Here is a 12,964-nt window from a genome sequence, read left to right on the forward strand (position 1 = left end):
TATGTTCAGTTTCTCCAAGTGCTGGTCTGGAAATAGTATTGAAATCACCAAGAGATTGTCTAATCTTTTTTTTTTTTTTAATTTATTTATTTATTTTAATTGGAGGCTAATTACTTTATAATATTGTGGTGGTTTTGGCCATACATTGACATGAATCAGCCATGGGTGCACATATGTCCCCCATCGTGAACCCCCCTGCCTCCTCCCTCCCCATCCCATCTCTCTTGGTCATCCCAGTGCATCAGCCCTGAGCAGCTGTCTCATGCATTAAACTTGGACTGGTGATTTATTTCATATGTGATAATATTCATGTTTCGATACTATTTTCTCAAATCATCTCACCCTCGCCTTCTCCCACAGAGTCCAAAAGTCTGTTCTTTACATCTGTGTCTCTTTTGCTGTCTCACATATAGGGTCATCGTTACCATCTTTCTAAATTCAATATATATGCATTAATATACTGTATTGGCATTTTTCTTTCTGACTTACTTCACTCTGTATAATAGGCTCCAGTTTCATCCACCTCATTAGAACTGATTGAAATGCCTTCTTTTTAATAGCTGAGTAATATTCCATTGTGTATATGTACCACAACTTTCTTATCCATTCATCTGCCGATGGACATCTAGGTTGCTTCCATGTTCTAGTTATCTTTTGCCTTTCTTCTGACTTTGAAATTATTGCTACATGTGTGACCCTTAATCACAACCTATTTCTAAACAATCACAGAAGGCTTCACTTTTAAGTTGCTTATATAAGGACCCAGAAAATCTGAGAGATTGGGGTAGATGTTTACTTTGTTTCTATTTTCTTTAAATATATATTTTTTTCTAATTTGAATAAAAAGAACATAAATCTATGAGGATATAGAACTTCCAGTTAATATGAAGGGTGTAACCATTCTTTTTTTTTGCCTATGATAGTATTTCTGGGTATTGTTTAGCTTCATCTTGACACTTGTTTTTCTCTGCAGAGAGAAAAATAAATTGATTTTACTTTATTTTGTGGAGATGGGAGAAAGGGCTTTGGTTTCCTTCCAGTAAGCTGAAAGTATTTATCTGATTTATCTCTTCTCCTTCCTTAATCTTGAACTCTTTCAAATATTACTAGCTACATAGCAAGTTGCACATTTAGTTGTTTTTTTCATTGATTTGAAAACTTAACCCTTCACTGAAACATGGGTTTGGTGCTCTTGTGTCTACAGTGTTTGTTATCAGGAGAATGTCTTACTTCAGCAGTCTCTGCTGCTGCCTGCAAGTTCACCCCATGTCCTGCCACCTTGCTGACACAGGCCTTCTCAGGATATCAAAAATCCTTTGGAAACTGTGTTCACTTTCCCTGCAAAGGTTTTCCCCTAGTTTTTTCCTCTTCCTAAAGCTGTAAAGTTAAATTTTCCTTGTATATAAAGCTAATTTATAAATTGAGCTCTTGGTCAACACGCTAGGACACTGACATTTGTGAGTGTAAGGAAAGACCTTAGGGATTTGTGCTAGACTATTGCTTTGTGTAGAGGGACTTCTGATAGGTTATTTAAAATCATGGCTCAAAATCATCCCATTGTACCAAGAAATAGAAGGTAAGTCAAATAAGCATCTCCCCAGCCATGATCAGATTTAGATAAGTGTGTTAGTTTTAGGAAATTCTAAGATAAAACACTAGGAATGATTTCTGCCCCTAAACTTTTATTTGATGCATGTGCATGCTCAGTCACATCCAACTCTTTGTGACCCCATGGACTGAAGCCTTCCAGGCTCCTCTGTCCACAGAATCCTCCAGACAAGAATACTGGAGTGGGTTGCCAGTTCCTTTACCAGGGGATCTTCCCAACTTGAAGATCAAACCTACAACTCCTCCAGCTCCTGAATTGGCAGGCAGATTCTTTACCACTGAGCCACCTGGGAAGCCCAAACTTTTCTTTGACAGTCTTCAAAATAAAAGTATAGGATGAAGTTAAAATGATCTTCAAAAATAATTAATGGATATCTGAGCAGGGGGAAACAGCTCATATTTATTGAATACTTACAGGCTAGGCATCATTCTAAGTGTTTTTCACACACAAACTCATTTACTCCTCACAGCAGCTCTGTGAGGAAGGTACCGTCATCCCATATGTCACAGTAAGTAGAGGTGGTGGATCATCTGTCCAAGGTCAGCAGCGTGTCCTGGGTTTTTCTGGACCCTCGCCCTGCCCTTGACTGTGGTGCATGACCAGAACAGGCCACTGGGTCTTTGTAGAAACTTACTCCTTGAGTTTTAAGAAAGTCCAGATTCTTCTCTATTTGTGTTATGGGCATCATTTACTTTTGGCAGTGTTGTTATTTGTGTTTGATTTCCATCCTCTAACTTCCTTCTTGCTGAATAACTGGGGTTGCATGCCCTTGTGGTGCCCCTGCTGTGGTGGTGGCCGGGGCGCTTGGACCCCGGCTGTGCCCCCACCTGTGCACATCTCCCCACAGGCAGCACGGCACTCCTCCTCCTGCTCTGCCTGCAGCACTCCTTCCCTGAGCCCAGCACGTGGTACCTGGACCTCATTTTGGCCACCCTGGCCCTGGAGCTGATCTGTTCCCTGACATGCCTGCTTGTGTACACAGGTGAGCATGACAAGGAGCCTGTTAATACTGAGAAAGGTCTTTAACTGCAGGTCGCATCCCCACCTGAAGCTCAGCCCGTTTACCTTTCTGGCAGGAAAGCTTTTCTACGTGGCTGAGACCCTATTGAGTACCCATGTCTCTCATTGCTGACCACATCCAAACTCCTCTGATTTCAAACCACTAGGTACATACCAGTGAGTCATATTTCTAAATTTGTGTCATCAACAAATTCTTATTAAATAGAATGAAGGCTTTTCATTTAAAAAAAAATGATAAAAAAAAAATCCATAAATTCTGCGTCCTCAAAGGCAACTGAGGTGTAAGTCTGGCTTTAAATTAGAAAATAACAAAATGTAGGACTTGTCTGGTGGTCATGTTGGGTAAGACTCTGTAACTCCCACTGCAGAGGCATGGGTTCATCCTCATCCAGAAATTAAGATCCCACGTGCTGGTGGGGTCAAAATCGTAATAAAAAATGAAAGTAAATAAGTTAGTACGTGAAAACTGCATTTAAACCAAACTTGTTTTTGATAAACCATTTAAAAACCTACTTCTTTCTAAATTTAGAATTGTCTGAGGATTGCTCTGTATAGCTGTCTCTCAAAAGTCTGAGTGGTAAAATTAAATAAGCTTCAAGTATGTTAACATGGAAAATAGGTGGAAGGATTCTTGAAGAGAAAAAAAATCCAAAGCTGGAAGAAATCAAGATTTCATGCCTGTTGCAATATTGACATGCACCAAAATCTGTAATACAGCTAATTTGGTAGTGTTGATCAACAGTTGTTTTGTGACAATAAAATACCCTATCTGTCCCATTTGAAAGAGATAATTTCTTCAGTTATGAAGGAAAAGTCACATCGACCAAAACTTGTGTTCCATTTTACTATTTTGTGCCTCTGATTGAGACTTCTAGGGCAAATATTGCTTTTGTTATGATACATTGAAGTGTATCACAAAATATTTAAGGTTAATCTCCTGATACATGCATTTTTCCTCCCTATATTAAAAAGATTTAAAAGATACCTAGTTTTGGTAATGTGGGTAGTAACTCTTAATGACGTGATTCTTTGATACACTAATTCTAACCTAAACTGGACTGACTGGTCTGTAGTAAAGTAGTTAATCTCTGGAAATACAGATGGACTTTTTCATTGAGCACTGGACTGCCTCTGTAGAAAAAAATTAGGAACGTGAAACTTACAAGCTTTGTGATTTGATTAGCTCACCATTTGTTTAAAAACAATCCAAGCTTCAAAAAATGCTACTCCGTTACCAGTCTTCTAGCAGCCCTGATGTTCTGGCTTCAGCTCAGGAGGAAAGGAGTGTAAGGGCCGCAGGCCCATGTCCCATGTCCTGCAGTTTAGTGAGAGCTCTCCTGGGCTTATTGTAGCAGAAAGAAAGAGTGGAAGATTTCTTGTTCTATGTAGATTGCACTCATGGTGTCGCCTGGCCTGCGATCTGTAAAATGCTGACTGCATGCAGCTTATTTTAAAAACCACAAACAGCAGAAACTATCACAACATTGTAAATCAACTGTACTTCAATTTAAAAAGTGGAACATCTTCAGAAAAAAAAAAACCCTGCAAAGATGAGTCTGATTGTTGGACATTTTTATATTGTCGAGCTAAGTGTTTTATTTCTGCCTCTTAACTTTTATTTTAATACCCTGTTAAGTGTTATTTCTGTTCCCAAATTCAAGAAACTTAAACTTGTTCCAAGTTTCTTCATTTATCTAGAAGTTATTATGTGGAAGACAACATTATAAGGAAATGCCATATGAACATAACTCCGATTCAGAAGCAAACCTCCTGGGACAGTCAGGTCTCATCCTTCATCTCCAGAGTGGCACTGGACATGGTGGTTTGCTCCCTCCTCGAGATGTATTCTTTACTTCCCCTGGGACCCTGGCTTCCTGGGATCCTGCCTGCTCCTTGGTGGCCTCATCTTTATTGCTGAACACTCCCAGCCTTCATGGTGGAGCCCAATGCTCAGTCCCTATCTGCTCTTGGATGAGGGTGCTGTGCTTGTGGCATTGGAAGCCAAGGGGCTATTCATATCTTTTTTTTTCATTGAGGTGTAGGTAATTCACAATGTGGTGTTAGTTTCAGGTGTACAGCAAAGTGATTCAGATATATATATTCTTTTTAAGATTCTCTTCCATTATAAGTTATTATAAGATATTGCATATAGTTCCTTATGCCATATAGTAAGTCTTCATTGTTTATCTATTTTATGTATGTAGTGTATATCTGTTAATTCCAAACTCCTAATTTATCCCTCCCTCTGCACCTCATTTCCCCTTCGGAAATCCTAGTTTGTTTTCTGTGTCTGTGAGTCTATTTCTGTTTTGTAAATAAGTTCATTTGCATCATATTTTAGTTTCCATATATAAGTGATATCATATATTTGTCTTTCTCTGACTTATTTCACTCAGTATGATAATCAGTAGATCCATCCATGTTGCCACAAATGGCATTATTTCATTCTGTTTAATGACTGACTAGTATTCCACTGGAGAAGGAAATGGCAACCCACTCCAGTATTCTTGCCTGGAGAATCCCAGGGATGGAGGAGCCTGGTGGGCTGCCGTCTATGGGGTCGCACAGAGTTGGACATGACTGATGCAACTTAGCAGCAGCAGCAGCAGTATTCCATTGTATATATGTATCACATCTTTCTCCATTCCTCCATCAGTGAACATGTAGGTTGCTTCCATATCTTGTCTATTGTAAACAGTGCTGCAATGAACATTGAGGTGGATGTACCCTTTCAAACCATGTTTTTCTTCCAGATATATGCTCAGGAATGGGATTGTTGGATCATATGGTAACTGTTTTTAGTTTTTTAATAAACTTCCATACTGTTTCCCATTGGAGAAGGCAATGGCACCCCACTCCAGTACTCTTGTCTGGAAAATCCCATGGACGGAGGAGCCTGGTGGGCTGCAGTTCATGGGGTCGCTAGAAGTCAGACACGACTGAGCGACTTCACTTTCACTTTTCACTTTCATGCGTTGGAGAAGGAAATGGCAACCCACTACGGTGTTTGTGCCTGGAGAATCCCAGGGACGGGGGAGCCAGGTGGGCTGCTGTCTCTGGGGTCGCACAGGGTCAGACAAGACTGAAGCGATTTAGCAGCAGCAGCAGCAGCATACTGTTTCCCATAGTGGCTGCACCAATTTACATTCCCACCAACAGTGTGGGAGGGTTCCCTTTTCTCCACACCCTCTCCAGCATTTATTATTTGTAGACTTTTTGATGATGGCTGTTCTGACTGGTGTGAGGCAATACTTCATTATAGTTTTGATTTTCATTTCTCTAATTAGTGATGCTAAGTATCTTTTCATGTCTTGATCATTTTGATGTCTTCTTGGAGACATGTCTATCTAGGAGTTTTGCCCATTTTTGTTTGGGGTTTTTTTTATATATATATATATATTGAACTGTATGAACTATTTTTATATTTTGGAAATTAATCCCTGTTGGTGTCATGGTTTGGTTTGGAAATATTTTCTCCCATTCTTTAGGTTTTCTTTTTGTTTTATTTATCATTTCCTTTGCTGTGCAAAAGCTTTTAAGTTTAATTATGTTCCATTTGTTTATTTTTGCTTTACTGTAAGAGATAGATCCAAAAAAAATCTCTGCGATTTATGTCAGGGTATATTACCTATGTTTTCCTCTAGGAGTTTTATAGTCTCCAGCCTTACATTTAGATCTTTAATCCATTTAAGTTTATTTTTGCATATGGTGTTAGAGAGTGTTCTAATTTTATTTTTTACATGTAGCTGTCCAGTTTTCCCAGCCCCTCTTATTGAAGTTCAAACTTTCTTTTCTCCATTGTATTCGCTTGCCTCCTTTGTCATAGATTAATTGACCATAAGTGTGTAGGTTTATTTCTGGGCTCTCTATCCTGCTGCATTGATCTATGTGTCTGTTTTTGTGTGAGAGGCTTCTCATTTCTTAATTCTCTTGACCGTCTCCTGAAAGTCAAGGGCTTCTTGTTACATTCCCTCACTTCATTCTTTTGGCATCTCACTTCCTTCTGGTCCTTTCTGGTGAACCCTCTGCATATCTCCTAACTTTCCCACATTTCTCTTTAACTTCATTGCTTAAACTTCTTTTGCCTTGTTCTCAGCTGAGAGTCACATGAAAATCATCTGTGGGTCCTGGTGGTTCCATGACAGATTGAACATATGACTCAGTACATGCACTTCTGGGTATCTGCCTACTTCTACACTTTGTGTTCCAAGTGGCATTATTTATAGCATGGATTGGGAAGATCCTTTGGAGAAGGGAATGACAACCTACTCCAGTATTCTTGCCTGGAGTATTTGATGGACAGAAGAACCTGGCAGGCTACAGCCCCTGGGGTCGCAAAGAGTCAGATACCACTGAGCAACTAACACACACACACACACACACACACACAATAGAAACAACCCAAAAGCATAAAGTGATGACTAGACCAACAAAAGATAGTCTGTCTATACAGAGGATAGTGTTCAGGCTCAAAAAAAAGGAGTACATGGAATGAAGCACTGACATGTACAGTGTGAAAGAACCTTGAAAGCATTATGCCCACAGGAAAAAACAGCCATAAATGTTATATGATTCTATAATACTTGAAATGACCAGAACAGGCACATCTATAGAGAAAGAGAATGTGTAAGTGTTGTCTAGTCCTAGAGGCTGGGCTACATGAAGAATGACTGCTCAAGGAACCCAAGCTTCTTTTTGGGGTGGTAAGATGTTCTAAAATTGATTGTGGAGATAGTTGCACAAGTCTTTGAATGTATTGAACCATTGAATTGTACACATTAAAGGAATTACATGTGAACTGCATCGTATGTAAATTATATCTCAAGGGTTATTACAGGAAAGGAAAGAATCCTGTGGAGTTTTTAAAAATTGTGCCAGCAAAGACAGAAATATAGATCAATGGAATAAAATAGAAAGCCCAGAGATAAATCCACACACATATGGACACCTTATCTTTGACAAAGGAGGCAAGAATATACAATGGATTAAAGACAATCTCTTTAACAAGTGGTGCTGGGAAATCTGGTCAACCACTTGTAAAAGAATGAAACTAGACCACTTTCTAACACCATACACAAAAATAAACTCAAAATGGATTAAAGATCTAAATGTAAGACCAGAAACTATAAAACTCCTAGAGGAGAACGTAGGCAAAACACTCTCTGACATACATCACAACAGGATCCTGTATGACCCACCTCCCAGAATATTGGAAATAAAATCAAAAATAAACAAATGGGACCTAATTAACCTTAAAAGCTTCTGCACATCAAAGGAAACTATTAGCAAGGTGAAAAGACAGCCTTCAGAATGGGAGAAAATAATAGCAAATGAAGCAACTGACAAACAACTAATCTCAAAAATATACAAGCAACTCCTACAGCTCAACTCCAGAAAAATAAACGACCCAATCAAAAAATGGGCCAAAGAACTAAATAGACATTTCTCCAAAGAAGACATACAGATGGCTAACAAACACATGAAAAGATGCTCAACATCACTCATTATCAGAGAAATGCAAATCAAAACCACTATGAGGTACCATTTCACACCAGTCAGAATGGCTGTGATCCAAAAGTCTACAAATAATAAATGCTGGAGAGGGTGTGGAGATAAGGGAACCCTCTCACACTGTTGGTGGGAATGCAAACTAGTACAGCCACTATGGAGAACAGTGTGGAGATTCCTTAAAAAACTGGAAATAGAACTGCCTTATGATCCAGCAATCCCACTGCTGGGCATACACACTGAGGAAACCAGAAGGGAAAGAGACACGTGTACCCCAATGTTCATCGCAGCACTGTTTATAATAGCCAGGACATGGAAGCAACCTAGATGTCCATCAGCAGATGAATGGATAAGAAAGCTGTGGTACATATACACAATGGAGTATTACTCAGCCATTAAAAAGAATACATTTGAATCAGTTCTAATGAGGTGGATGAAACTGGAGCCTATTATACAGAGTGAAGTAAGCCAGAAGGGAAAACATCAATACAGTATACTAATGCATATATATGGAATTTAGAAAGATGGTAACAATAACCCAGTGTACGAGACAGCAAAAGAGACACTGATGTATAGAACAGTCTTATGGACTCTGTGGGAGAGGGAGAGGGTGGGAAGATTTGGGAGAATGACATTGAAACATGTAAAATATCATGTAAGAAACGAGTTGCCAGTCCAGGTTCGATGCACGATACTGGATGCTTGGGCCTAGTGCACTGGGACGACCCAGAGGGATGGTATGGGGAGGGAGGAGGGAGGAGGGTTCAGGATGGGGAACACATGTATACCTGTGGCGGATTCATTTTGATATTTGGCAAAACTAATACAATTATGTAAAGTTTAAAAATAAAATAAAATTAAAAAATAAATAAATAAAAATTGTGCCAGGGCCTAACTCACTTCCTCTCCCACATGCTGAATACTCCACCCATTTTGAGCTGCAGAAATAATTCTCAAGGGCAGTCACTGCCTATCACAGAGACCTGCCTCAGCCTCTGTCTCCTTGTACCATCTCTGGTGGGAGTACTCATTCCAGCCATGTCCCAGGGTTGTTATACAGTTGGAGTAGGTGCCTGGACAGTGGCTGTTATTCAGACATGCAGGTGTGTAGGCAGATCTGAGGTTGGGAGCAGCAGCCTTGTCTTTGCACCTGACTTCTGCCAGTGGCATTAGTCTTCTGGGGCTTCCAGAACTGGATGACTAAGACACACAAACTTAGTTATTCAGTTCTGGAGACTGGACATCTGAGATTAGTGGGGGCAAGGATGACTTTCCTGAGGCCTCTCCCTTGGGATGTAGGTGGCTGCCCTCCCACTGTGTTCTCATGTGGCCTTGGCTCTGTGTAAGTGCATCCCTGGTGTCTCTTCATGTATCAGATCAACAATGCCATTTGTTTTTACCTTGATTACTTCACCAAAGGTACTGTCTCCAAGGACAGTCATGTTGGGATTAGGACTTCAAGTTCATCAGTGGCCTCCAAGTCATCAAACTTTGGCTCCTCTATATAGGTGTCTTCACTTCCTGGCAGTGACCACTGATGGCTGTTTCCTGATTCTACTCCTGCCTGTCTGCATCAGCATTTCCATTCCCTTTTAGTCAATTTTTCCTATTTTTGTTTATTCACTTTATGAAGTACTTTTTTTTTTTACATTTTATTTGAAAAGAATAGGCAATTCCTAATGTAATTTGAATAAATGGAATTAGAAAATTTTTTGTGATTGGATAACCTGACAATGACTTTCTTATTTTAGTGAAAATTCAAAAATTTAATAAAGCCAAGCCACAGCCTGATGTACTTGAAGAAGAAAAAATCTATGCTTACTCCAACAATATTACCTCGGAGACTGGATTCAGGTATGTGCAGAGTGAAGGAGTAGAGAAAGAGAATTAAGTTTTTTCATCTAAAAATCTAGAGACCATTCTGATGCTTGGAGTTTAGGACTCTGCATGTGTTAGAATATGTTTACAACTGTGTTTGATTTGTTTCTTTCCTCTCAGCTGTGGTGAAACTACATCTAAAGAAAGAATCTCATTTGAGGATATTGCTTTGGCTTATGATGTCTAAGAAAAATAACAAATGTAATATGTTTTACTGAAAAGTAGTAGGGCTCCGTTAGCACAGAGACTGTTGGTGAACATGTGTAACCATGGCCACCTTGGTTCTATGCAGGCCTCTCTCGAGCCTGGAGGAACTTGTGGAGAAGCAGGGAGACATCATAGTGTACTTGAAGCGGCACAACGCACTCCTCAGTCAGCGGCTGCTGGCCTTCTCGTCCTCTGACCTCGGCTCACAGCCAAGTGGGATTTGACAGCAATTCCAGAGGAACCAGAGTCACTTAAGACTGATCAACTCCCTGACAAGGTGTCACAGGAGATTGCAGCTTTGCCAAGTAACATTCTACAGTTTCTGTTGGAAACCTGAATCTGATTCTCACCTGTGTGACTGTTTAATAAGTAGGACTCATGGATCATTTGAAAGGCACTTTGAAGAGCCTTGATAACTCATGGAAAATATATCTTTTGCACATTTTGAAATTATTTAACCACTTGGTTTATCCTAGGTCAAAGTGTAGTTTAAACATCTCCTTGGCCAACACTTCTTCCATACTCTTTGAAACCTGGTGATAATTTGTCTTTTTGTAAAGAAAGTCTGACATGACAACCTACTTAAAATGGGGTTTTGATCAAATGAGTTTTTCCCACTTTTATACAGGTGAGAGAAGTCATCATTTCTTATGGTTACTGGTTTTTTCCATGGAGCCTGTGTATTTTATATGCTTCTGTGGTATTGGATATCCTTGGCCCTTATAGTTTTTATAAAGAATTTTCCACTAGGTTATTTACCTTCCAAACCTTACAGTTTTCCTTCCTCCAGAAGTAAGATTTGAAGTTTACTTGGACCGGTGTTAGGCCAAGCACTGCTGCGTGTGGCAGCAGCAGGGCCTGCGATTGGCAGCAGCTGAAATGGAGAAGACTTTAGGCTTTCTCTTTCTTTACTTTGACCCTTCTTCGAGAGATTGCTGTTTCAATATTGACCAATTGTCATTGAATCAATAAGTTCACTGATTTAAAAGGAGTCTTCTGTGGCTTTAAGTTTGTCTGAAAGAAAAAAAGAACTTTTTTTTAGTCTTGGATTATACTTAAAAATTATGATGGGAAAAAATGTATCAACTGTTTATATACAGATATTAAACATATCTAATTCTTCAGATAAAATGAAGCATTTTTATGTGTAAATGGCATTTTTTTTGCTCCATTTTTCCTACTTTGCCTTTTTCATTTGTCAGTTTGCTTTTGGCACCTTTCCATGCTGCCTCAGCAAACCTCTTGGTTGAATGGTTAACATGAGAGAGGAGATATTTGTCATTAGTATGCTGCTAAAAATCTTTTTTGTATTTAGCTGAATAATGAATATTTGATTTAAAAATCTTTGAGCTAATACATAACTGTTTGACAAGGAATGTCTTCGGTGGATCATACCATACTTATGAAACGGCAAATGTCTGTTTCCTTCAGATACAGCGCTTTCAGAGCACTCTCAGGATTTTCTGCTGAGGACAGGTGATTGATTGCGTGTCACCTGCAGTCAACCCCATTGAGTCCCCCAAAATGACAGCATTCACAAACTAAAGCCAAAATTGTATTTTTAAAGTTAAAATTGTATCCAGGTTTCCTGATTTTCTCTTCTTCCCTTTTTCTCTTTTTCCCTTCCTTTTAGTATGTCTCAAAGCCATTGTGTTCTGTGGAAATTTGTCTCTGGGCCCTGGAGAGCTTTTGCCTTTAGCTGTTTTCCTTAAGGAAAGCACTGGTGGTAGGTGATTAATGCTCATTTATTTTTAAAATTCAATTTGTATCTGTCATCAGTTTCTAAGGTTATGAGATGAACTTTGGTTTACAGAGAAAAGTATAGTTTAAAAGTTAGAACTCAAGTTCTGATGGGATATCTGTATAATCACCAACATGCTTTTCTAAACAGAATGCTGAACATTTCAAACAATAAAAGAAATTTTAAAAAGAATGAACAAAACAGTTTAAATATTAATCATTCTATGCACCAGGGACACTGTGCTAGCACCATGGATACAAAAATTAGTGAGACAGTCCTAGTTTAAAACTTACACTCTAAGAAGAGGACTAGGATTTCCAGGTTCTGTGCTATGTGAGATGATGGCAGAAGCCCCAAGATACCATAGGGGCTCCAAGTCAGAGGGTTCTCTGGCAGGGAGTGGGGAGGACAAAGCTTTAGGAATTCCAGGGAAATTCATGAGCAAACAAGAAGTACGACAGCTACTGATGACCATACGTGCTGTGTATAACTTGAGCCCAAAGTGTGAGGCAGGACTGGGAGGAGGAATAACCGAGATTCTGGCGATCCTGACCCTGTAGGCCAAGGGGCCTGCACTGGAATGGGTCCCACTGAAGAGTTCTAAGCAAGGAAGTGGCACTTGGTTTTAGTTTCAGGAGGATCAGACTGTCAGGGTGGAATGGGAAAATGGGTGGCAGAGTACATGGTGCTGAATGAACAAAGGCAGGTGGAGTAACATTTTATCATGTTTATATCTGTGAGTATTCCTATATTGTTAATTTGAAAATTGTATTTCAGATGACAGTAGCATCATGACTTACTGCATTTCTTTGAATATTAATGAGGCTGACTTTTTTTTTTTCATTCTTTGTCCTTTTACAAATCTTTTGTGATGTACATGTATAAGTCTTTTGCTTATTATTCTCCTAGGATATTCTTTTTCATAACAAACACTATCTTCCTTTCTATATCAGGATAGTCTTCAGTTTATATTTGTTGGGAATATTTTCTACTTTGTTTGG

The 12,964-nt window shown here is 39.3% G+C and overlaps 1 protein-coding gene across 2 annotated transcripts in view; it reads left to right on the forward strand.

Moving 5' to 3' along the window:
• The window catches only part of TMEM192 (transmembrane protein 192), a 28,566-nt gene extending 15,940 nt beyond the window's left edge, over positions 1-12,626 (forward strand). Inside the window, exons 4-6 of one of the 2 annotated variants that reach the window (XM_070386697.1) lie at positions 2,457-2,591; positions 9,889-9,991; positions 10,308-12,616. In XM_070386697.1, the coding sequence (XP_070242798.1) occupies positions 2,457-2,591; positions 9,889-9,991; positions 10,308-10,446 (377 nt within the window). In that variant the 3' untranslated portion in view covers positions 10,447-12,616. Of the gene's footprint in view, positions 1-2,456; positions 2,592-9,888; positions 9,992-10,307 lie in introns of both variants that reach the window. The other variant, XM_070386698.1, reaches the window with a different exon arrangement.
• The last annotated feature ends 338 nt before the right edge of the window (positions 12,627-12,964 follow it).

The sequence above is a fragment of the Bos mutus genome, chromosome 17 (assembly GCF_027580195.1).
Source record: "Bos mutus isolate GX-2022 chromosome 17, NWIPB_WYAK_1.1, whole genome shotgun sequence".
NCBI lineage: Eukaryota > Metazoa > Chordata > Mammalia > Artiodactyla > Bovidae > Bos > Bos mutus.